We start from the raw sequence: 24,690 nt of genomic DNA on the forward strand, positions 1-24,690 counted from the left end.
GAGACTGTTTTACCATATAACATCTGTGTTCTTGTTCTCTCTTTTTTCTTTATAATAGAACTTTAGTTTTAAATACTAAAGGATTGGCTGTCAGTGTAGTCTTCTGGATAAAATCCAAACCTATACTGACCTGGTAATCTGACTGACCTTTAAGGGTCAGAAGAACGTTTTATATATGTGAGCAGAGTTTTTTTAAAATAACTTCTCACCGTACTGGACCTAGGTGTTGACTGGGAGCCAGAAAACTGGAATGAAATAAAGGGGGATGTGAGAGATTTTTTTTTGATTTTTTTTTGCTTCTTGATAACCAGTGTGGGGAATCATATGACTGGTTGGGAAGTTTAACTTCAGTGTTACCCACCAATCTTGGGAGTATCTGCTCCCCGTTTTATAGCCTGCCCTGACCTTGGCATTTCCAGTGAGGACTTCCCCGGGCACAACGGGTCACACCCTGTTCCATCTCTTCCTGTAGGAGAACAGGAGGTGGGGGCCTCATACATATGAATATTTACAAAACAAAAAAGATGAATAATCATGATCATCTTATTATAATCTCTTTCCCCTTACAGCTATTGTTTATTAGCCACAATTGCTCTCTTGTCTAAAATTAAATAGTAAACTCTTTAAGGCAGCAATTGCATCTTTTATCTGTTCTCTAAAACAAAGCATGCAGGTTAGGGCATCACTACTATATAATTAAGAAGGATATAATAAAATATTGTGTATATGCTAAATGATAGGACTGACCTTGAAAATTAGGCATGAGTTATGCAGAAGTTTATACTGCCCCTGCCTGTGCCCTGTAGATAAAAGCTTGAGTTAGGAAAGCATATACTTAAGTCCATTGTTATATAAGAAAGCACAGGAGCACTTGAAGTCAATGGGACTTAAGTATTTGCCTCAATAGGGACGTTTTTCTAAATCAAAATCAGAGAGAAGATCTCCATCTCTCATTATCAGAAGCTTAAAACACTTTTAATGTTTATAATATATATTTTTCAATCATGTGATTTGAATAGTGGAAACAACTAATTGGGTTCTGTCAAAGGTAATTGAATGTGTTCCCTATGGCAGATAAAACAAAGGAGAAGTTTTTCTACTAAAAACAAGCAATTATGGCAAGATGTGAGCCAATCACCCTGACCACTATAGATGTCTTTCCATCCCACCCATCTTTTTCCTAAATCATTTTTAGTTTTCTGCTCTTTTTTCCATTTTATCTTTGATTATAAGAACTTGGGGGCAGGCACCATGCATTTTTATATTTTTGTACAACATTTAGAAAATAATAATGCCCAATAAAAAGCGAAGTAGGTTCAGCAGTAGCTAAAGAGCCATAGCATGTCCCTACTTGTGCCACAGGCGTGAAAGTGTACCAAAGTTTGAAAAGGAAACAACATGATGGAAGAAACAGGTAAGGCCAAAAACATAAAGACTAGAGGCAATAACAAGCGAGAGGGAGTGTGGCAATACTAGATTTCATCTCAACGATGATCATCTGCAAAATGAAAGTGAGGAGCTATACATTGAATGATGCTACAGGATTCTTTCAGAAAGCTGTTTGGATGTGGAGGACAATGGTGTGACTAAAGAGAGTAGTCCTGGCTGTGTAAATAGGGATACAAGGTATTGAAGGCAGTAAGAAGAAAGAATGGTATTACCGTATAAGAAAAAAAATAAAATGCCATTCTCTTTAGATCTCAGAGCTTTGACACAATAGAGGAATAATACAGTTTAGGAACCTTTCATCTCTGAGTTAGTAGATGCTGATGTACTTCAACTCCAAGTATTGGGTTATATATAAAAGGATAGGCCCATCAACTCTAAAGAAATAGATCAGTAACATTGTATTGGTAAATATAAGAACTGACCGTGATTGGATCAAAATCTAGTAATAAGAATTTTCAAAATTAAACTGTTACTTGGAAAATTTGATCAAAATGCCTACTACCCAGCCTGTATCTTTTGGAAGAAATGAGTGCTAATACTATAATAAAATTAAAATACTAAACTGAAGTTAGTTTTTTTTAATGAATTAATATGCAATAACTATGTTGTTCACGATATTACCTTTCATTTCATCTGTGAATAAAAGATGAAGTTAATTTACTATCCATGTAGGCACTGCACGAATTAAAGACTATGCAGTGAGATTCTAAAACAGAGAATGTGTGTGTGAGTAAAAATTTTAGGAAGGAAAATGGGAGAGAGAACTTTCTGTAGATAAAAAGAAGAAGAAGAGAGAGAGAGAAAGACTGCCCACAATGGCTGGGATATCTAGGATAACCTAGGCCTACCTAAGCATTAGATAAGATAGATATGCAGGTAGACTTTTTATTGCGTTAAGGCCTTTTTCTCTTTGTTCCTTACTGTTGAGCTTAAACCATACTTCCTTTAGAATAGGCTGTTTTGGGTCAATGTATTCACTGCTGATCACAGCTCCTGGAGGGAAGACTTGCAGAATGCCACGCCTGCTGAGCAATCACAGTTGGTACACAGGGTGTACCCTGGACCTTGTCTAAAGAGTTGGGAAAATCATGAGATTCCATCCAGAATAGGTGAAGACAAGAGATCTAACACCTGAGGGGGATGCACTCAGAGAGATCAAAAGGTGCAGCTAGCCCAGTGACATATATTTAAGTTGTGCTTGTCCTATACCTAGTAAAAACATTCCAAGTATAAATAAGAGTCTTGTTTACACTGCTGTGCTTCATGAGAAGTCAGACACTATGCCTTCACTTGTGCTTGCAGTGTAAGATTTTTGGTAATACATTAAAAAGGTGTATTCCTCATCAGAGTTTAAAGGTTTTTCTATAGCTTCAATGCCTCACCCTTGGAAATAGCAGTCAACTTCATAAGTAAGTTTACCAATACATAATAAGTCTCCTGCCACCGTAACTGGAATGTATTCAAACAGACAATACCAAAATATGAAAGAATAATTATGAGTTTTTAAAAAATCCCACTAAATGTTTTCCTTTGTCCTATTTTAAATCAGAAAATACAAGAAAAGAAAACAATATATATCTTGATATCTGATGCTCTAAACAGTACGTCATGAATAAGGGTGTGAAGCAGATCTCATTCCTCATCATTACTCTATCTGACATGCTTAATCTGCTTTTAGATCAAGTCATTTTAGGAGAATTTCCCACTTTTTCATCAGTATACATTCGTCTGGATGGCCCACAAGCATAATGAGTAAATACAGTAGCAAAACAAAACATAGCTTTTGGGGACTTAATCAAGTGTAAAATTGTTTCATCTTTTTGTTATAGTGCAAAAAATGCACTTCAATATGTCTAGTTGAGTTTGATGAAGCACATTAAAAGCCCAAATACCTTTCAGTGAACACTTATGGCAAATAAGAAAGGTGGTTTACTGTCTGTAAAAGGTCAATCCCACCATATGGGAAATACTGCATTCTTCACCAGAAAAGCACAATTTTATTCCCATGCCCCCCATAATAATTTGGATCCTTGTTCTCGCTTTCACACACACACACACCAGTATAAAGTAACTTAAGTAACAAAGAGTTCTGCAACAACAAGAAAACAATCAGAGTTTATAAATGGGTATTCAATAATAGTTTGTTTTATGTGTAAGAGAACAGATAGCTAGCAAGTGAGTTTGCCAGATGCAATTTATAGCTAAGGATACGATTCTGTCATGGAGGTAATGGATTCTGTGACTTTCCGGAACCTCCATGACTTCTTCTGCAGCAGCAGGGTTGAAGCAGCTGTCAGCCTCAGGGCTGCCAAGGCAGTGGCTGGGGTTGGGCCGTCCTCCCCTGGGGCTGGAGCAGCAGTGGTCATCCCCTGTGACAAGAGCAGTGTCGGTGCTGGAACAGGTGGCAGGAGCAGCGGTCCTCAGGACTTCCAGAGCAGCAGCTGAGGTTCGATCATCCCCTGCAGCAGGAGCAGCAGTGGGACTGGAGAAGCTGCTGGATGTCAGCAGCTGGCAGTGCTCCGACTGTTAGTCTTCTCCTCTACCACGGTATTTTTAGTAAAAGTCAGGGCCAGGTAGTGGGCTGCCATGAATTTTTGTTTATTGCTGCAATCTGTCCCTGACTTTTACCAAAAATACCTGTAACAGAATCTTAATCTTATTCATAGCTAACCACCAGCAGGGCCAATGTATTATCTTCTTTTATTCTGGTTAACCTGAAGTCTGATCCTGCAAGCTACCAAATCCCTTCAACCATGACTGAATTTTCCTAGTGTTACAAATTGTTCAGATATTTTGAATTACTGTTACTTTTGAGAGAGGGGAAAGATTAAATTTTAATCAGTATGGTCTAGATAGTGCAAACTTTACCCATCCTGGGTTAGCACTTGCCCACGTGAGTAGTCCTATTAGTGACCATTAAAGTAGTTACATAAGTAAGTGTTCACTAACATGAGTAAAGACTCCACAATCTGTCATATACTTACTCTGGACAACTGAGGTAAATATATTGTTGAGCTATAATGCTGTATTAAATTACAGTAAATCCCAATCATTTGTTAATAACAAATCACATCAGGATGATGGCTGTTCAAATGAAAGGGAAAATGATTAATGTGTGGCCAAGTTTAGATTCTGTAATGATACATTAAATAAATTAACTTTTGGGAAAGATCTCGCTTTTGGAAACATCAGTTTTAAGAATTCATGAAAGGAGACAGCTTTACCACTGCAAATCCACAATCTCTTTGCTGGAAAGGTATTTGCATGTCACATATTGTGGAAAGAAATTTCATGATTGGTAAACTAAAATATTGCAATAAGGAACCAAATCCTGCTGTCAATATTTCCATGAAGTCTCCAACTGATTCATCTGAGTTGTTCACTAGTAAGGAATTACTATATATAGCACTTTACATACTCTGAGATAACAGGGGTTTTGATAATGCAGCAAAACTTTCCGGCTGCTACAATACTTCAGTGCTGCAAATTGGAACATCTGTGGAAATAAGATGCACTGAAACACTGACGTGTAAATAATACAGTATAAAAATGGACAAAATCACTCCAGTATTCCTTGAGTGGGTTATATTAAATTAACATTCTCACACTTTTCCAATATTTCAGATTTTTTAAAAGGCAGTAGATTTTTATATTGGTGATTTGTAACTGCATTCTAGAAATTGCAGTATTGCCAGTTCTCAAGGGTTAAAAAATCAGGAATCAAGTGCCTACCCCCTAAATCATGAGATTGTCTTAAAAATAATTAATTTTTTTTAATTGTCTTCTGGTTTTTGAGCCTACTGGGTGAACTCTAGTCATATTTTCAAGCTTTTCTTCCAAGCATGAGGACTGGAAACTTTGTTTTTTAAATGGATGTTGAGGTTATCATATAGTTTGATTACTTCAGAAGTGGGGGCTTAAATAAAACCCCCAAATATTACAAAAATAGCAACAAAGTCATGAGATTTCTCAACCATGAATTTGGATGGTGGGAGGGTCTTGCAGCTGGGGCTTTTGCACACAGGAAGGACATTGTTTATTATTTGCACCCAGAAGACTGATGAGATTTTTGGCAGTAGGAAAGATATGCCTCTGCTCTCTTGCTCCTCACTGATGAACAAGATTAGAGGTGATAATTTCTAGATCTTTAATACCTCAGCCATTACCTCAACAACTGTTGACAGCAACTAGTTGCCTCAACTGGGGCTGTTAGTCTATTCCTGGTCCCCAGGAATCCGGAAGCCTTCTGTGCTCTTAAGTCTGCTAGGTGGCATGGTAGGGGAAGCAAGGCCTACCCACTCCACTGTTTTCCAGCGCAGGGCACTCAAGCTGGATCAGGTTTTGTTGACTGACTCTGACTGTGACCTGAGCTCTTTCCTACTTTCCCCTGGGATTCCGCGGACTCTTCAGTGTGTTGGTCTGGTCATCTCTTTCTAGGGGGTTGTACCCAAGTAGCTTTTTAGCAGCTTGCTGAAAGGAGTTCCCTTTTCCAGCCAGTTCACTTTTCTCTTAGCCTCCCTGCCCCTCTGCTTCCCAGCTCTTTTTTCTCTTAGCTGTTATGAGGCTGCTAAGAAGCAGTGGCTGGGAGTGCCTGTGTTGGCCCTTTGGTTGCTGGGCTGACATGGGGTACCATACCCCATGACATGTTATATACAGAATGGGGTGGTATGAAGATTATATTGGGATACAATATTAAGTAGCTCAGTTCAACATGGTCAACATTTTTACAGAATTTTTGAATTTCCTGACTTATTTAGTTCTTAACATTGTCTTATTTAATGCCTTAAGATAATAATAATCCTTTTCAAGAAGTCTTAAATCCTTGAGTGAAGTCTCACATCTACTAAGCCTACATGTAAGTATCAAATGAAGGAAAAGGGTTGCATCAAAGGCACCACATACCACATATATATATATATATATATACACCACACTAGAGATTGTACAAATTTAACCACAAGCAAAGTAAAAAGGTATTGTGCTGATGAAAGCAAAATCCAAATTTTACCTGAGAGAGTTCATTACTGTCCACAAGTCCATTGTTGTCAGAATCGAAATATTTAAACATTTGATCCACTAGCAATTTCTTTAAAATCATTTTATCTTCAGTGCTTTTTTCTTTTGCTTGTGCAATGTATCTCTGGTTTTGTAGATCCAACAACATATTTTTCACTTTGCTGTATTCAGTGGATGTGCACTTGTCCCCTGGAAAGGAAATGCACAAGATAATTTTGAAGCTGATTTTAAAAATTGTTTAAATGGATAAAGAAAATATGCAAATACAGAAGACAGTGACATCTTCTACCGCTAACACTATCCAACAGGGTTAATGCATGTAGGTGCATTGCTGTTTTCATTCTTACATCTAGTGAGCTAGAGATCTGTTCTATGAAGGCTGAATCCAAGTAAGTGGGAGGTTTTCCATTTACTTATATGCACTTTGAGAGAGGCCAAATAGGATTATAAAGGTGTAACGATCATATGTGGTTGCTTAGTTGTCTGTCTCACAAGACTTTCCATTAAAAACATTTTGTAACAACTTAAACAGTGTTCAACAGCCTGCTATTCTTTTCACTCTAGGGAATTTTAGAGCTGGACTATCTGAAGATTTTCATAAAATTTTATACATACTACATTTTGTATGAATATTAATAAAGTATATATTGCAATACAATATATGTGGTAATAATGGTAAACATGATAAAATGATGTATGACAAAATGTATATAGTTCATAACAGTATTTGACTTCAAAAATAGAAGTGACAACTGTGAGTACTCATAAACCAACCCAAACTCTTTATCCACCGTGAATATGAATTTAAGTTTAATAGAGGAGGGAGGGTAAGAGGGAGCAAGCATATCTATGACATATGATCTAGTAGAGACAGAAAGTGGGCAAGTTATCCTTTATTGGACCTGTCATAAATAGATAGCTAAGGGTTAATGTTTCTTTTACCTGTAAAGGGTTAACAAAGGGAACCAAACACCTGACCAGAGGACCAATCAGGAAACTGGATTTTTCAAAGTCAGGGAGGGGAAATTTTTCTAGGACTCTGAGTCTCTTGTTTTATCTTCTCAGCTATGAGAAGCTTCTTTCTTCTTCTATATCTTGCTAGTTTCCCAACTTGTAAGTACAGGTAGAGAAACGACATATAGTGCACTTTTATGTTGTTATTGGTGTTGTATATCTTATTGTGTGTAACTTGCTGGATGTTTCAAATTGGATATCTTTTTGAATCAAGACTGTTATTCATAATTTTTTCTTATAAGCGCATGGCCCTGTACTTGTCATCTTGATGTACAGAGAATATGTTTATGTCTTTGTTCTTCTCTTTTTATATAGGCGTTCTTTTTAACACACTGTTTGAGTTTTTCTCTGGTTACAGGAAAAGGAAAGACAGGGGGGAGGGGAAAACTAACGCTCCGTGTTTTAACTCTCCTAGAAAAATTGTCCCAGGGCGGGAAAGAAAGCTAAGGGGGAAGATAGAGACGAGGAAGAATCATCTTCTGGTTTCCTTGTATTTGGGGTTTGTCTCTTTGTGGAGATAGAGGAGGATATGCTTCTTGTTTGTATGTGAATGTAAGAGATGCATTCAATACTCCCAGGTTAAGCCAGAGAGGTAAGTCTGGCGTGGGAGAGAGACAGCAGGGGGAAGGGAATGTGGGGTCTCATATTCCCTTTGTTCCGATAGGCTCAAGGCTTCTTGAGGTTCTGAGTCTTGGGGTCCCTCCAGGGAAGGTTTTTGGGAGACCAGAGGGGGCCAAAACCCTGGAATTTTTGGATGGTGACAGCGAGATCAAAGCTAACCTGGTAAGTAAGCTTAGAAGGGTTCATGCTAAGCACCCAGATTTTGGACGCTAAGGTCCAGATTTGGGAAAGATGCTTATGATAGGACCAGCTTCTGTTAGTACACTAGAAATATTATCTCAACCACTGGGGGGAGGGATAGCCCAGTGGTTTGAGTATTGACCTGCTAAACCCAGGGCTGTGAGTTCAATCCTTGAGGGGGCCACTGAGGGATCTGGGGTTAAATCAGTACTTGGTCCTGCTAGTGAAGGCATGGGGCTGGACTTGATGACCTTTCAAGGTCCCTTCCAGTTCTATGAAATAGATGTATCTCCATATATCATCATCTCTCATATCCTGGGATCAACAGAACTGCATACTTTTTTTTCTAATTTATTCCTTTCATTGTCAGGTATTTCTATAAACCAGGGACTACATTATCCATATGTTCTGGTTACAGTGATTATAGAAGCTATTTTCTCTACAATACAATGTAATAAAACCACCTCAATTCCTCTAACCTCCATCACACACATATAGGCCACATTTCAAGGTGAAGGGAGAAGTTTTGTTGTAATATTAGAAACAAGTTTAAGGTTTCAAGACAGAGCTGTTTCTTGAGATCACAGAAATCATAGAAATGTAGGGTTAGAAGGAACTTCCGAAAGTCATTTAGTCCCTGGCTGAGGCAAGATTAAGTATACTAGACCATTCCTGCCAGATTTTGTTTAACTTGTTCTCAAAAAGTTCTAGTGATGGGGAATCCACAACCTCCCTACGTAGCCTGTTCCAGTGCTTAACTATCCTTATAGTTAGAAAGATTTTCTAATGTTTAACCTAAATATCCCTTTCTGCAAACTAAGCCAATTTCTTCTTATCCTACCCTCAACTGATCACTGTCCTCTTCATAACAAACTTTTACATAGTTGAAGACTGTTATGTCCCTTTCAGTCTTCCCTAGACTAAAAACATGCTCAATTCCTTTTAATCTTTCCTCATAGATCATGTTTTCTAAACCTTTTACCATTTTTTGTTGTTCTCCTCTGGTCTCTCTCCAGTTTTATCACATAAGTTTTATCACAATACTCCAGCTAAGGCCTCACTAGTTCAGAGTAGATCAGAATATTTTATTTTGTGTCTTACATATGACATTCCTATTAACAGTCCCCTCTCCTCTGCCACTTGATATTTGTCTCTATTTGCAACAGCATCACACATAAGAACATAAGAACAGCCATACTGGGTCAGATCAAAAGACCATTAAGCCCAGTATCCTGTCTTCCAACATTGGCCATTCCAGGTGCTTCAGAGGTAATCAACAAGTGAGTCAACCCCTGTTGCCAGTTCCCAGCTTCTGGCAACAGAGGCAAAGGACACTATCCCTGCCAGTCATGGCTAATAGCCATTGATGGACCTATCCTCCATGTATTTCTCTAGTTCTTTTTTGAACCGTTATAGTCTAGGCCTTCAACACATCCTCTGGCAAAGAGTTCCACGGGGTGACTGTGTGAAGAAATACTTCCATTTGTTTGTTTTAAAAGTTCTGTCTATTAATTTAATTTGGTGACTCCTAGTTCTTGTGCTATGAGAAGGAGTAAATAACACTTCCTTATTTACTTTTACAAACCAGTTGTGATTTTATAGGCCTCTATCATATCCCCTCTTAGTCGTCTCTTTTCCAAGCTGAAAAGTCCCAGTCTTATTCATCTCTCCTCATACTGAAGCTGTTTAATCCCCCTGAGCATTTTTGTTACCCATTTCTGAACCTTTTCCAATTCCAATATATCTTTTTTGAGAAGTATTCAGTATTCAGTAGTGGGCATGCCATGTATTTATATAGAGGCAATATGAAATTCTGTCTTATTATCTATCCCTTTATTAGTGATTCCCAACATTGTGTTAGCTTTTTTGACTTCTGCTGAGCATTGAGTGTTTTCCAAGAACTATTCACAATGACTCCAAGATCTCTTGATCTTGTTGACTCATGTTCAATTTGTGATCCACTATAACTCCCATGTCCTATTCTGATGTACTGCTGCCTAGTCAGTTATTCCCCATTTTGTATTTGTGCATTTGGCATTTCCTTCCTAAGTGCAGTACTTTGCACTTTATTGATTTACATCTTGATTCAGATCAGCTCTTAAATTGTTCAAGGTCATTTTGAATTCTAAACCTGTCACATAAAGTGCTGGCAAACCCTCCCAAATCATCTGCAAATTTCATAAATGTACTTTCTACTCCATTATCCAAGTCATTAATGAATATATTGACTAGTAGTAGACCCAGGACAGACCCCCGAAGGACCCCGCTTTATATGTCTTCCCAGTTTGACAGCAAACCATGGATAACTTCTCTGTGAATACAGCCTGTCAACCAGATGTGCATCCACCTTATGGTAATTTTGCCGAGACCATATTTCTCTAGATTAGTTATGAGAATGTCACTTGAGACTGTGTCAAAAGCCTTGTTAAAGTCAAGATATATTGCATTTATTGCTCCTCCCTATCTATTAGACCAGTTATCCTGTCAAAGAAGGAAACTAAATTAGTTTGGCCACTCTGTATCATATGCCCTTGAGGAGAGTGGCACAAGGACATGGCTGGCTCAGGTATAGCCCCAACAGACACTGATAGTCAAAAGATTCTAATTGCACACCATACAATTTATACAAAGATTTAAAGTAGAATCATATCTAATATTTACGGTGTCTTACAAGCTCTTAATTTCTCAAAGCTGGACAATATATGTAGATCCTGCCTCATGGGCTGTATGTATGCTCTGTGACCAAAGGGTTAACAGTCTCCGCTACCAATTTTGCAAAGTATTCCATTTGTCGTAGGACAGATGCCTTGTGGTTAAAGCCCTGTACTGAGACTCAGGAGCTCTCAGTTCAATTCCTATTTCTGACACAGACATCTTATGTGACCTTGGGCAAGGTTTGTATAGTTTTTGAAAAGAGAATAAGGTTAACTAAAGAAACCGTAGCTTTTTCTCTAGTGTAGACTTAGGTCAATATATTTTACTTTGTTAGCTGGTCCAAGCTGACTCTAGGGTCTCCCACTGTATAGTTGAGATAACACTTCTAATACACAGGAGTATTATAAAGCTGTAAACATTACTATGTGGGAAGGATTCACATGGGGAACATCAAGTCTTCTTGTAGACACAAAATTACTTAAAGTTTGACTTTAATTTGAGATAACAATTGCAATGCTTAAACAGTGAAAGTTCAATATTTTTACTTTAAATGTCACTACATGTACTAAAGTACTAATTATCCAAGTGAATTTTATTGAAATAATTCAATCACTTAGTCATGAAGACATTTTTCATGCCTTAATTAAAACCATTTTAGTTCTCAAGTTTGAACAGGTCAGTTACTTGAACGAATTACACTTACTATGGAGAGTGAGAGGAGGAATATAGAATTTTTTCTGTGTCTTTTATTTACATAGCTTGCTTATCTCAGATTGACTACAACAGTCATATTTAGAAAAAGTAGAGTACATAATTATAATCTACATCTAGATTTGACAATGATGGGGAATCTATTGTTTCTGTTCTGCATTAACTGACTACATACAGAGCGATATATGGCATTTACTATTGGCATAATAATTTAGATACTGTCCTTAGGTGATTCACAATGACTATAGATTAAGGGAGGGATCCAGTTAAACTCTTGCCTGCAATCACTCTAATTACACTATAACAGTGTCACTGTCAACTAAATACCTTAAATTACCCCCTATCGGTTGTTAAAATGGTTTATACTTACCACACTGATAAATCATGTCTTCATGGACAAAATACTTCCCTAGGAACAGAAATTGCCAGCCTTAACTAAAAGTCTCTATGGAGTTTCTACAATCAAGGTAATTTCTGGTCCCTATATCTTTGGTTTCTGTTGGAAATTTAATAATTTTTTTCCTAAGGGGAAATCATAACCATTGGCATAACTTGCTGGTTACAAAAAAACAACGAACCAAAGTTTTCATTGTGTTTGTATATCATTAATGATTGTTAGGTTAAACAATTTTAATGTGAAAAAAATTTAGGAAAGAAACTGTAGTTAATTTGAGACAGAAATGGGTAGCCAATTATTGTATAGATTCAGAAACATTAACACGGCTTGTCGTGACCAGCCAGCTATAAATGAAGTAAATATAATTGGCAAAGCAATTTTATCTGTCTATAGCCCATCTCCTATAGATCATCATTTTAGATTAGACTTTAGTGTTTAAGCCTATTCTTTCTATGGTGCTGTTTAAGTAAGATAATAGCTGTAATTTCCTTGCACTGTGTACCTGTTCACTCTACAGATCAACCTGATTCTGAATTACAATTCCAGCCACAATAGTAATGGGCCATCCAACATCTTATCCATCTCTTTGAGATTGATATAGACAAATTGTCAATATTTAATCACTGAAGCACAGTCATTTTTTCAAAACATAAAATAATAATTTACTGTATTAAAAAACCCTCTTTGTCTGAATCAGTTAGAATTTAGACAGATACCATTGCACTGCTCACACAGAATACAAATAAAATACGGTGACAACTGTAATTAAGATGCTTTGGATGTATAGATTCTTTGCCAGTTAAGTTTGTGACGTTTGTGACCTTGGCAAATTACTTAACCTCTCTGTGTCTCATTTCCCATCTACAAAATGAGAATAATACTCCCCTAGCTCACAGAAAGAGCAATCAATTCAAAGTACTTTGAAGTTATTGTGTATAAAAGTATTATATAAAAGTATTGTTGATAATTATGTTAGTCTATTCCTGCCTGAGAACTTATAAAAGAAAATAACTCCTAACACTTGCAATAAGTTTTCTGTTACCATTGTTTTTGTTTGTTTCTTTTCAATAGTTCAGGACAACTATCAATAAATAATGCAAAAATAGCCTGACTGTGTTGACCTTCAGGTATGCTGCAAAACCCATCAATTTGACAATACTTCAGGGGACGGCTGACTCCTGGGCATTTTGGTGGAGAAGGATTATGTATAATTTACTGATGTACTTACTGGCTAGTATGTTAACTTATTTTATTGTATTATATTGCTGACTGATACCCCCTAAAATTTTAAATTTTCATTGTTATATTGCTTAGAGGTTATATATACGTATTTACATATTTTAAATCAAAATAAATATATAAATAAAAATTGTAACTACTGTAAATTGTAAATTGTAAAGTGTTTTTTTTTAACTGCTATTGTCCTCATAGGCTGAGTTTTGAATAGATGTTTGCCTATTATGCATAAGAAAAGTAAATATTTGACAATTTAAGTTTTATTTAATTTGTAAGGGGAGTAGAAACATTGAAAATTAGATTATACTTATGAAAAGTTAGTTAGAAAAGGAAATACTGTACAAGCATTACAACTTTGTGTGAAGAAATATTTCTGATTGCTCTAAATAAGGGTATTCTAGGAAATGGTTTTTAACATTTCAAATTATAAAATATTACTTATCTCAGAGGTTTTTGGAAAATGCTTCAGTGTGTAGAGAGAAAGGATGGTGTCATAAAAAAATAAAAGGGGCTATTTAACTCTCAACTTGCAGGGTCCTATAGTCCAGGCTGCAGCCTGAACCCGAACATCTATACTGAAGTTAAACAGCCCATTAGCCTGAGCTGCAAGAGCCAAAGCCAGGTGTCATGGGAAAGTCACAGGTTTTTAATTGCAGCATAGACATACCTAAAGAGGCTAAGTGATTTACCCATGGTCAAGCAGGAAGTGTTTGCCATAATATGGCCAAACCTAGAAGTTCCAATTAAGCTTCTAAACTTAAGCTGGAACAAATTACAGTTTTCAGAGTGCTAAAAGATGCACTTAAAAATATATTATTATAATATAATAATGGATGCCCCTGTAGGATATTTGACATCGGTAAACAACTTTGTGAAAATTGGGGAATTACCTCAAGCCATATTAATTCTGAAACTGGAGATTTCTTTGACCTTGGTGACATGTTACATTTCAAGTATTTACTTCAACGGAAGGATGTATGGGTGGTCTGCACGGGTGTATGAACGCAAATGTGCACATATATTACAGACTGACAGAGCCAGAAGTTACCTACTACAGACATGTGCAACAAAAAAAGTAACAGAAGTTACTAGCCATCACCTACAGCCCCCAACTAAAATTTCTCTAGTGCAACATCAAGGATCTACAACCTATCCTGAAGGATGATCCCTCAGTCTCACAGATCTTGGGAGACAGGTCAGTCCTCACTTACAGACAGCCCCCACCTCCCAAACATGAAGCAAATACTCACCAGCAACTACACACCACACAACAAAAACACTAACCCAGGAACCAATCCTTGCAACAAACCCTGTTGCCAACTCCGTCCACATATCTATTCAAGGGACACCATCACAGGACCTAACCACATCAGCCACACCATCTGGGGCTCGTTCACTTGCACATCTACCAATGTGATATATGCCATCATATGCCAGCAATGCCCCTCTGCCATGTATGTTGGCCAAACCAGACAGTCTCTATGGAAAAGAATAAATGGACACAAATCAGACATCAAGAATTTTAACATTAAAAAGGAGAGCACTTCAATCTCCCTGGACACTGAATGACAGACTTAAAAGTGGACTTTCTTCAACAAAAAAAATTCAAAAACAGACTTCAAAGAGAAACTGCAGAACTGGAATTAATTTGCAAACTCAACACCATCAAATTAGACCTGAATAAAGACTGGGAGTGGATGGGTCACTACAAAAAGTAATTTTCCTTCTGCTGATATGCACTCCTTCTTGTCAACTGTTGGAAATGGGTGAAGTCCATCTTGATTGCATTGGCTTCATTAGCACTACAAAAGTACTTTTCCCTCTCTTGATATTCACCCCTTCTTGTCAACTGTTGAGAATAGGCCACTTTCACCTTCATTAAATTGGCCTCGTTAGCACTGAACCCCCACTTGATAAGGCAACTCACGTCTTTTCATGAAAGCTTATGCCCAAATAAATTTGTTAGTCTCTAAGGTGCCACAAGGACTCCTCATTGTTTTTTTCTGATACAGAATAATACGGCTACCACTCTGACATCTATTACTATCAATCTTAGCATGTAATCAGGATTACTGTCCTATTTATGCAAAGCTAAAAGAAGATTCTTTTTTAGCTCCAGATTACAGGTACTTGTGTTTTTAGGACAGCAGAATCTGAATTTTATCTCCTTTATTGGTGTGAAATTGTAAGCACTTATGACATGCAGTGAAAATACATCTGATACATCCAGTGAGCTGCCATGATGGTTGTTATAATATAACAATATGTGTAACGCAACATATATAACAATCACATACGAGGAATTTATAAGAATTTTGTCTCCTACAGATATTTGGTCCCCTTACAAACATTTTCAGTTCATTATCATGTTGCTTCTACAACAGACATGAGGTCAGATACTATGTAAGTCTTGAATAACTAATGTAGCATGACATTTTTAAAGTTATTTAATTATGGCCAGAATATTGTTTTTTTTATTTTTTTTATTTTTCAGAGTTGTTAGAGTAATAATGCTGGTATTTCCAAAATATAAGTCATAAGATATTGAATTAAAAATATGTTTCAGATCAATAATTTGTCTGGTAATGACACCTTTACCAGCTATATTTTCTGAATTTCAATAAAAAGGATTTCAGATGCAGAACTTGAAAACATACCCTCTAGATTTTGAAATTTCATTAGATTCTTGGTATAAAACTCAATTTTCTGAAAGTCTTAAACTGTTTTCCTTAATTAAGGATCAAGTTGACATGTATTTGTGTGTCATGTCCTGTCTACAGACACATATAGAAAAATCTTCAGTACTTAAGAAATAACTTACAGTATGCAGATAAATTATTCAGTGTCATCCAAAAGATAATGTCTCAGTTAAGCTAAACACGATCAAAGGCTGAATTAAATAATTTAAGATGTCAAAAGTTACTTTACATAACTTGTCTGAATGTGGTATTTGCCAAATACAGACCTCAGTTACGTATTAATCACACTGAGAATTGCACAAAGTAACAAGTAGCTTGACTCTGATTACATTAATTCTAGTAATTACTGATGACTCTGCATGAGTAATAGAGTCTAACGATCATTTTTTCCTTACTGCAAAAGTGTTGTTATATTTAAAGACGTTGTACTTTTCCTTTTTCGTTAGCATTATCTTGCATTTACAGTATTTCAATAGATGAAATCTCTTCATATTAAATCCCATAGATCTACATAATTGAACCTTTAAATCAGACAAAGTTGCCTAAAGCTATCTCTTCATTGACTATCTACTATGTGCTCAATGTTCTTTGATTATATGAAATAATTATCCTTTAACATTATTGGTTATCTAAGGCCTGGTCTACACTACGCATTTAAATCGATTTAAAGAGCGTTAAATCGATTTAACGCTGTACCCGTCCACACTACAACGCCTTTTATATCGATATAAAGGACTCTTTAAATCGATTTCTGTACTCCACCCCGATGAGAGGAGTAGCGCTAAATTCGATATTAACATATCGGATTACGGTTAGTGTGGATGGAAATCGATGTTATTGGCCTCCGGGCGGTATCCCACAGTGCACCACTGACCGCTCTGGAAGCAAATCGAACAGGATGCAGCGGGCAGGTATCAGGAAAAGGCGCGCCGCGAACGTTGAGATTTACATGCCTGTTTGCCCAGCATGGAGCCTCGGAATAAGCACGGTGGCAATGCAGTCTCAAAGCAAAAAGAGCTCCAGTATGGACGTACGGGAGATACGAGATCTGACGCGGTAATGGGGAGACAAATCTGTTGTATTCGAGCTCCGTTACAGAACACAAATGCCAAAGCGTTTGAAAAAAATCCCAGGAACACAGCGCAGCGTGACAAGCGTAACAGGAAGCCAGAGACTCAATGGATCACTCAGGATGGAGGGGGTATGAGGACCAGCTATCCCCACAGGGTCCACAGCAGTCTGTGAATCAGTATTGCATTCTGGCTGAGCTCCCCAATGTCGTAGGTTGCAAACACAGGGTCCTGGCGGGTTCAGGGAGAGAGCTCCTCAGTTCCCCACTCTACCACGTAAAAAAAGGGAAAGAAATCATTTCTTACTTCTTTCAAGTCCACCGCTATGTGTAAATGAATGCTGGCTGAGACGTGCGATGCTGCAGCAGTGAAGAAGTCATACCGCTCCTCTCACCCCCTCCCCGGTGGTAAATGGACATAATAACGGAATCCTGTCGCCATCAGCCCGTGAGTGATCCTAGCTGGGCTCAGTGAGGCTGCCTGGCGGCACCTGTAAAAATGGGAATGACTCCATTTCCAAGTAGAAGTACAGAACGGCTGGTAACTGTCTTCATCAGAGCACTGGGGGCGAGCTCATGCCAGCCCCCTCCTCTTCCTGGTAAAGAAAGAATCTGTACGCCTGACTGTCATAGCCCGGAAGCTGGCCTCAACCCTCATTTATCTCACTAACGCATAAGTCTCTGTTTCTTATTCGCATGCTTTATAACTTCATGACGACAATGGGGGGGACACTGCCACGGTAGCACAGGAACGTGGGGGAGGAGGAAGCAAACGTGGGTTGTTGCACGGCACCCCGGAATACTGACACGGAGCACTGTGCTCTGAACACTGGTCCCTCTAAACACTTGCCCCTAGCTAGGCAGGACTGACCTATTTGAGAAACCATAAGGGAGGGATGACTCAGTCCCAAGGAGGGCAATCCAATTTGCTTTGCGGGTGCGCCTCGGCCGATCAGCCAGGGGCACTCATGATAGCAGCGGAACAGGTACAGAGGGGAGAGAGAACCGTCCATCTCAGGCCAGTTTTTTTCCTCCGGGCAGTAGAAAATGTACATTTGAGCGACCGTAACCACCTGCTAGCATGCAAAAAGCAAGTGAATGCGCTTGGTAGCGCGGAGTAGCGCCTCTTCCCCGGGCAATCCAGTACACAGACCGTGCCCGGGAAAAAAAAAAGGCTGAATGGGCTCATGGTGCCAGTGGGCTATGGCATCGCCAGGCAATCCAGGGAAAACGGCGCGACAGGATGTCACTGATGTTTTCCCGAGAAGGAATGACTGATACAATGTACCCAAACCACCCCACGACAATAATGATTCACCCAATCCAAGGGCGGGGAGACTGCGGAACTATGGGATAAGCTAGGAGAGCTACCCCAAGGCAACAGCCTGCAGAAACGAACTTAGCTCCGGACACATGGATGCCACAACGCCGAATTACTGTGCCTAGTGTGGCCGCATGAAATCAAATTTATAATATCAGTTTTATAAAACCAATTTTAGCTAATTCAGTATTATCCCGTAGTGTAGACGTGGCCTAAGTTAAAAGAAAAGAATCAGGTTGTTGCAGAAAATAATATATCTATATGTGACTTTGTTAAAGAAAATACTTAATCCAGATGCTCCATTTAATTTCGCTTGTAGTTTTTTATATATTTATCATCAATAATTAGGAGGCAGTAAGGGAACTACTTTAGCTTCTTTTTCAATTCTTTTTGATCCTCATCACCAAGATCTCTTTTGTTTTATTTTTCTACTTGCCCGCTTGAACTTGCAACTTCAACAGCACTGAACACCTCTATATGTAACTTTAACAAAATATTAACCCTAGAGTTCTCTATACTTCCCATTCACTCAATTTATCAAAGAAAAAAAAATAAGAGTGAGAAAGACATAAAAGCATCCTGTCCCCAAGGAAGACATTGCTGAAAGTAAAGATCAAGACAGGAGTTCAAAGTGGCGCTTTATTTTCCTCTCTAGTGGAGTTAGCCCAACTGTTGCTGTCATGCCTTCTCCCATAGGGCCTGGATATTTTTGCCTTTCAATATTTATTCAGAATAATACTAAAAAAGCATAAAATCCCCCAGTTTTAACATGTTAAAATAAATACTGAAAGGCAAAAGAAAGCCCAAATCCAGAAGGAAAATGCTTTAGGATTTGAAAGGCTACCATAACAAAGATAGAGGAAAGTTGTTCTCTGTTGCCAAAGAGCAGTGGATTCAGACTACAGCATAACAAATTTAAATTAAATCTCAGGAAAAACTTCCTAACTGTAAGAACAGTAGGACAATTGAACAGACTGCCTAGGGAGGTTGTGGAAGGCCCTTCCCTGGAGGTTTTCAAAAGGAGACTGTACAACCATCTATCTTGGATGGTTTAGTCACAACAAATCCTGCCACTTGGCAGGGGGGTAGACTAGATGACCCTTGTGGTCCCTTCTGACACTATGGTTCTAAGGCAGTGTTGAGTTCACCACAAATCTACATAGACTGTTCATTTTTGCTTCTTGTCATCTCTGCCACGGAGCTATATTGCTATCCTTTCACACAGTATCTGGAAAAGGGAAATGTGGGTTATATTAAGCCACTATCTTCAATGTTTCCCAAATGTTTGCCATATACTTGGCCAATAAGTTATTCTCTAGAGAGATTCAGCTTTAATTTAAAATACAACAAAAACATGAAGTGAGTGAAACCAATCAGTTTGCAGAGATATCTGAAGTGTGAACTGCCCTATTCATTGCAATGGTTGCTCAAACAGTCCCTTTACTTTAAAACTTCCATACTGTTAACTATCTCAGTGCTCATATTAAAACAAGTAATCATCATATTAGGAAGCATTTTCCTTGGGAGTATGTATGAAGAACTAAATACTACAGTAATAGGCCCCACGATAAAATCCCTAAATTGCCATGGGATGACAGAAGATGATGTGTAGGTAATTAACAGCACATGGTAGAGTACATGAGAGAAGGGTAGCTATTGGTTTCATGTTCATGAAGGGGGATCAGTTTTCAAAAGTATGAATCACAACTTTATTAATATTCACCATTTTATTTTTAACTTGAATGCTGATGTATCCAGTAATACTAGGGTACAAAATATACAAGAATGACAGAGTAGGTGGCAATGGTGGGGGGGCACTATACATGAAAAAAGCCATAGAATCAAATAAAGTAAACTTATATAAATCAAACTGTACCACAGAATCTCTATGGATAAAAATTCCATGCTTGAAAAATGAGAGTATAGCAGTAAAAATATTCTACCGACCACCTGACCCAGGTGGTGACAGTGACTGGGAAATACTCAGGAAGATCAGAGAAGTTGCAAAGGCAGAAAACATATAATAAAGGGTTATTTCAACTATCCTCATATTGACTATATGTCACTGAAAGAAGAGATGCAGAGATAAAATGTCTAGACATCTACAAATGACTGCTTCTTGGAGCCCAGAATGGGAAAAAAAATCTTGATTTTGTCCTAAATGTCATCCAGAAGGTGAATATTGTTTAACTATTTCTTAATAGCAACCATAACATAATTAAATTTAACATCTTTGTTGGGGGGGGGGGAATACCAAAGAAACTCATCACAGTAGCATTTAACTTTAAAAAGGGGAACTACACCAAAAATGAAGAAGTAGTTAAATAGAAATCAGAAATGTGAAATGCCTACAAACTGCATGGATACTATTTCAAAACACCATACCAAAGGCTCAAACTAAATGTATATGATCAATCAAAAAAACAAGCATAAAATGCACGCGCACACACACAAAGGCCAAAAAAACACCTGCCACCCTGCCTAAACAGCAGAATAAAAGAAGTGGTCAGTGGCAAAAAGGCATCTTTTAAAAGCTAGAAGTTAAATCCTATTGTGGGAAATAGAAAGGAACATATACTTTTCCACTTGACTTGCAGAGTTTAAGAAGGCAGGCCAACACAGATTTTAAAGAGGAAGTAGCTAAGGACACAGAAAGTAACAAAAGTAACCCCTTTTTTGTTTTAAAATACCTCAAAAGCAGAAAGCCTGCCCAATCAGTAGGGGTACTGGATGACTGAGGTACTAAAGGAGTGCTCAAGGAACATAAGACTATTGGAGAGAAGCTAAATGAATTATTTGCATTGGTCTTCACTGCAGAGGATATGGGGGAGATCCCCAGACCCGAGCCATTCTTTGTAGGCGTTAAAGTCTGAGGAACTGTCCCAGACTGAAATGTTAATAGAAGAGGGTTTGGAACAAACTGATGAATTAAACAGTAATAAGTCACTAGGACCATAACTCAAATATGAACTCGCAGAACTACTAATGGTGTATTGTAACCTATCACTTAAATCAGGCTCTGTACCAAATGACTGGAGGTCAGCTAATGCAATGCCTATATTTTAAAAAGGCTCCACAGGCCATCCTGGCAATTACTAATTCTAACTTTAGTGCCAGGCAAGCTGGTTGAAACTATAGTAAAGAACAAAATTATCAGACATAGAAAAGCACAATATTTTGGCAAAGAGTCAACATGGCTTTCATAATGGGAAAGTATGCCTCACCAACCTATTAGAATTCTTTGCGGGAGTCAACAATCATATGGACCAAGGTGAGCCATTGATACAGTACTTTGTGTTTCAGAAAGTCTTTGACGAAGTCCCACACCAAAGGCTCTTAGGCATGTCTGTTACAGCTATCTCCCTATTCCATTTTGTCTCTTACAGCTGTCCACATACTCCATTTTGTTTTTGTTCTCCTGTGGCCTCCCCTCCCTGGCTGTTAAGTTGTTTAGCAGGGCCACTGCCCTTCTCAAAGGGAGGGTCCCTTAAAGTTGTTTAGCAGAGCCATTGCCCTTTTCAAAGGGATGGCCAATTGTGCTAAGTGGGACCACTGCCCTGTTCAAAGGGTTAGTCCTGTTATCACCTTGTTAAACCTGGGCTCGGTGTAGGGTGGACAATGTCCAGTTGCAAGGCCTATTGTGTTTTTAAGGTCCTGGGCATGAGTCATAGGCCTCATGTGCTTCTGAGTCACCTATTGCACAGGACTCTGCCTAGACATGTCTCTGTGCTCACCTGCTTTTTTTTTTTTTTCCCCTGCCTCTGAGCCAATCAGAAGTACTGGTGGGAAACTGCCTAAGTTTGCCCTTAAAACCAGACATTTTCTGATCAGACCTCAGAAAGGTTCCTGCATTGCTGCCTGGTCTGATCAGCCAGGGGTTCTGGGGGGTCCTTTCTCCGCTCTCGTTTTATTTTTGAGCGTACCCTTGTTTTTTGAACCCCCCCACGAAGAACGAATTGCTGCCTGAGAGATCTCCTGATTATTGAGACTGTACCCAGCCTTCTGATGATTTTGCTGCTTTTACCTCTGCTGCTTCCTTTGGGGCTGGTAAGAATCCCTCTGTGAAATTCTCTGAAATTCTCTATACTTTTATTTTATTATCTTAGCTGCTCTCTCTCTTTCCCCAGCACCCAGACTTAACCAGCACCCAGCATAGCTGTGGTTAAGTTAGGTTTAGAGAATTGTTTGTATTGTGTTCTGTAAGTTAGGTTTAAGAAATTGTTGCATTGTGTTCTGTTACTTGCTAATTTGTGTAGTCTTGGTTAAGTTAGGTCATAGATAAGATTTTGCTGTGTTCTGTATAGTTGTGGTTAAGTCTGTCTTCCTGCTGCCCCCACCGAGCTCTCCAGTCACCCCATACCCCTCAGTCTCTCTGCTGTTTAAACCTGCAGCCTGCCTGCCCTCTGTCTCCTGAAGTTTAAATCTCCCTCTGCTCTCTGCTGTTTAAAGCTGCAGCCTGCCTGCTCTCTCTCTGCTGTTTAAACCTGCAGCCTGCCTGCTCTCTGTCTCCTGAAGCTCTCTCTCTCTCTCTCCTTTTTAATCCCTTCCTCCACACTCTCCTATTACCCCCAAACCTCAATTGTATTACTGAAGTCTAGCATAAAACCCCATTGGTTACCCTTTTTCTCTCTAACACACCTCACATTTTACATTTATACCACTGTGACACATTTTTACCTAGAGTTGGTTACTTACCACATTTTCCCATAACTGTTAGTTGGCTATATGCTGCTGTGACACACCTTTTATATAGAAATTGTTAGCTACTTGTTACATTTATACTTCAGTGTTAATTGGTTACCAACTGTATTGTACCCCACTGTAGTGTACCCCACTATTGAAACCCCCTATACTATTTGCTAAAAGAAACCCCTCCCCAATTGTCTACCTTAACAAACCCCATACCCCTCACTATTGAATTTTCCCTGTTTTTTGCATTTTCTTAATAAAGTTTATTTTGCACCCCACCTGTGTGGTAATTGCTCCCCAAGATCCCATATACCTGCTGGCAGGGACAAGGCAAAGTTAGCATTCATGGGATAACAGGGAAAATCCTCTCATGGATCAGTAACAGGGCAAAGATGGAAAACAAAAGGTAGGAATAAATGGTTTCATAATAGAAAAAAATAAATAGCAGGATCCCGCCCACCAGGATCTGTACTGGCACCTTTGCTATTCAACAAATTCATAAAAGATCTGGAAAACGGTGTGAACAGTGAGTTGTCAAAATCTGATGATATACAACATTACTCAAGATAGTTAAGTCTAAAGATGATGTACAAAAGTTACAAAGTGATCTCATTAAACTGTGTGACTTGGCAACAAAATGTGTTGATAAGTTCAAAATAATGTACATTAGAAATAAGAATCCCAACTATGCATACAAAAGAATGGGATCTAATTTATCTGTTACCTCTCAAGAAAGATCTTGCAGTCATAGTGGTTAGTTTTTCAGAAACATCCACTCAGTGTGCAGCATCAGTCAAAAAAAGCTAACAAAATGTTAAGAACTGTTAGGAAAGGGATAGACACTAAGACAGTAAATATAATGACATTACATAAATCCATGATAAGTCCACTCCTTGAATACTGTGGAGAGTTCCAGTCACGTCCATCTCAATATATAAGAAATGGAAAAGATACACACGAAAAATGATGAGCTATATAGAAGTTTTCACATGATCAGAGATTAAAAAGACTGGAACTGTTCAGTTTAGAGAAGAGATGACTAAGGGGGAATATGAGACAGAATATGATAGACATATGAATGTTATGGATAAAGTGAACAGGGAAGTGTTATTTACTCCATCACATGAACTACAGGTCACCCAATGAAATTAATAGGTAGCACGTTTAAAAGAATTAAAAAAAGGTGTTAACAGTCAACACAGTCAACCTGTGGAACTCATTGCCATGGGATGCTGTGAAGGCTAAAAGTATAACTGGATTCAAAAAAGAATTAAATACATTCATAGAGTATAGGTCCATCAATGGCTATTAGGAAAGATAGTTAGGGATGCAACCTGATGCATCTGGTGTCCCTAAATCTTTTTTTTTGCCAGAAGTTGGGACTAGACGACAGGTGATGGATTACTCAAAATTGCCCTGTTCTGTTAATTCTCTCTAAAACATCTAGCACCAGCCATTGCTAAACACAGAATATTGGACTAGATGGAGCATTAGTATGACCTAGTATCATAGAATCATAGACTTTAAGGTCAGAAGGGACCATTATGATCATCTAGTCTGACCTCCTGCACAATGCAGGCCACAGAATCTCACCCACCCACTCCTGTATCAAACCTGTGTCTGAGCCACTGAA

The 24,690-nt window shown here is 38.3% G+C and overlaps 1 protein-coding gene across 1 annotated transcript in view; it reads right to left on the reverse strand.

Moving 5' to 3' along the window:
• Window positions 1-24,690, reverse strand: part of FSTL5 (follistatin like 5) — a 525,582-nt gene that overhangs the window by 258,905 nt on the left and 241,987 nt on the right. Inside the window, exon 4 of the mRNA XM_032787223.2 lies at window positions 6,458-6,654. Coding sequence (XP_032643114.1) covers window positions 6,458-6,654 — 197 coding nt within the window. The remainder of the gene's footprint in view (window positions 1-6,457; window positions 6,655-24,690) is intronic.

Source organism: Chelonoidis abingdonii, chromosome 5 (genome assembly GCF_003597395.2).
Source record: "Chelonoidis abingdonii isolate Lonesome George chromosome 5, CheloAbing_2.0, whole genome shotgun sequence".
In the NCBI taxonomy this organism is placed as follows: Eukaryota; Metazoa; Chordata; order Testudines; family Testudinidae; genus Chelonoidis; species Chelonoidis abingdonii.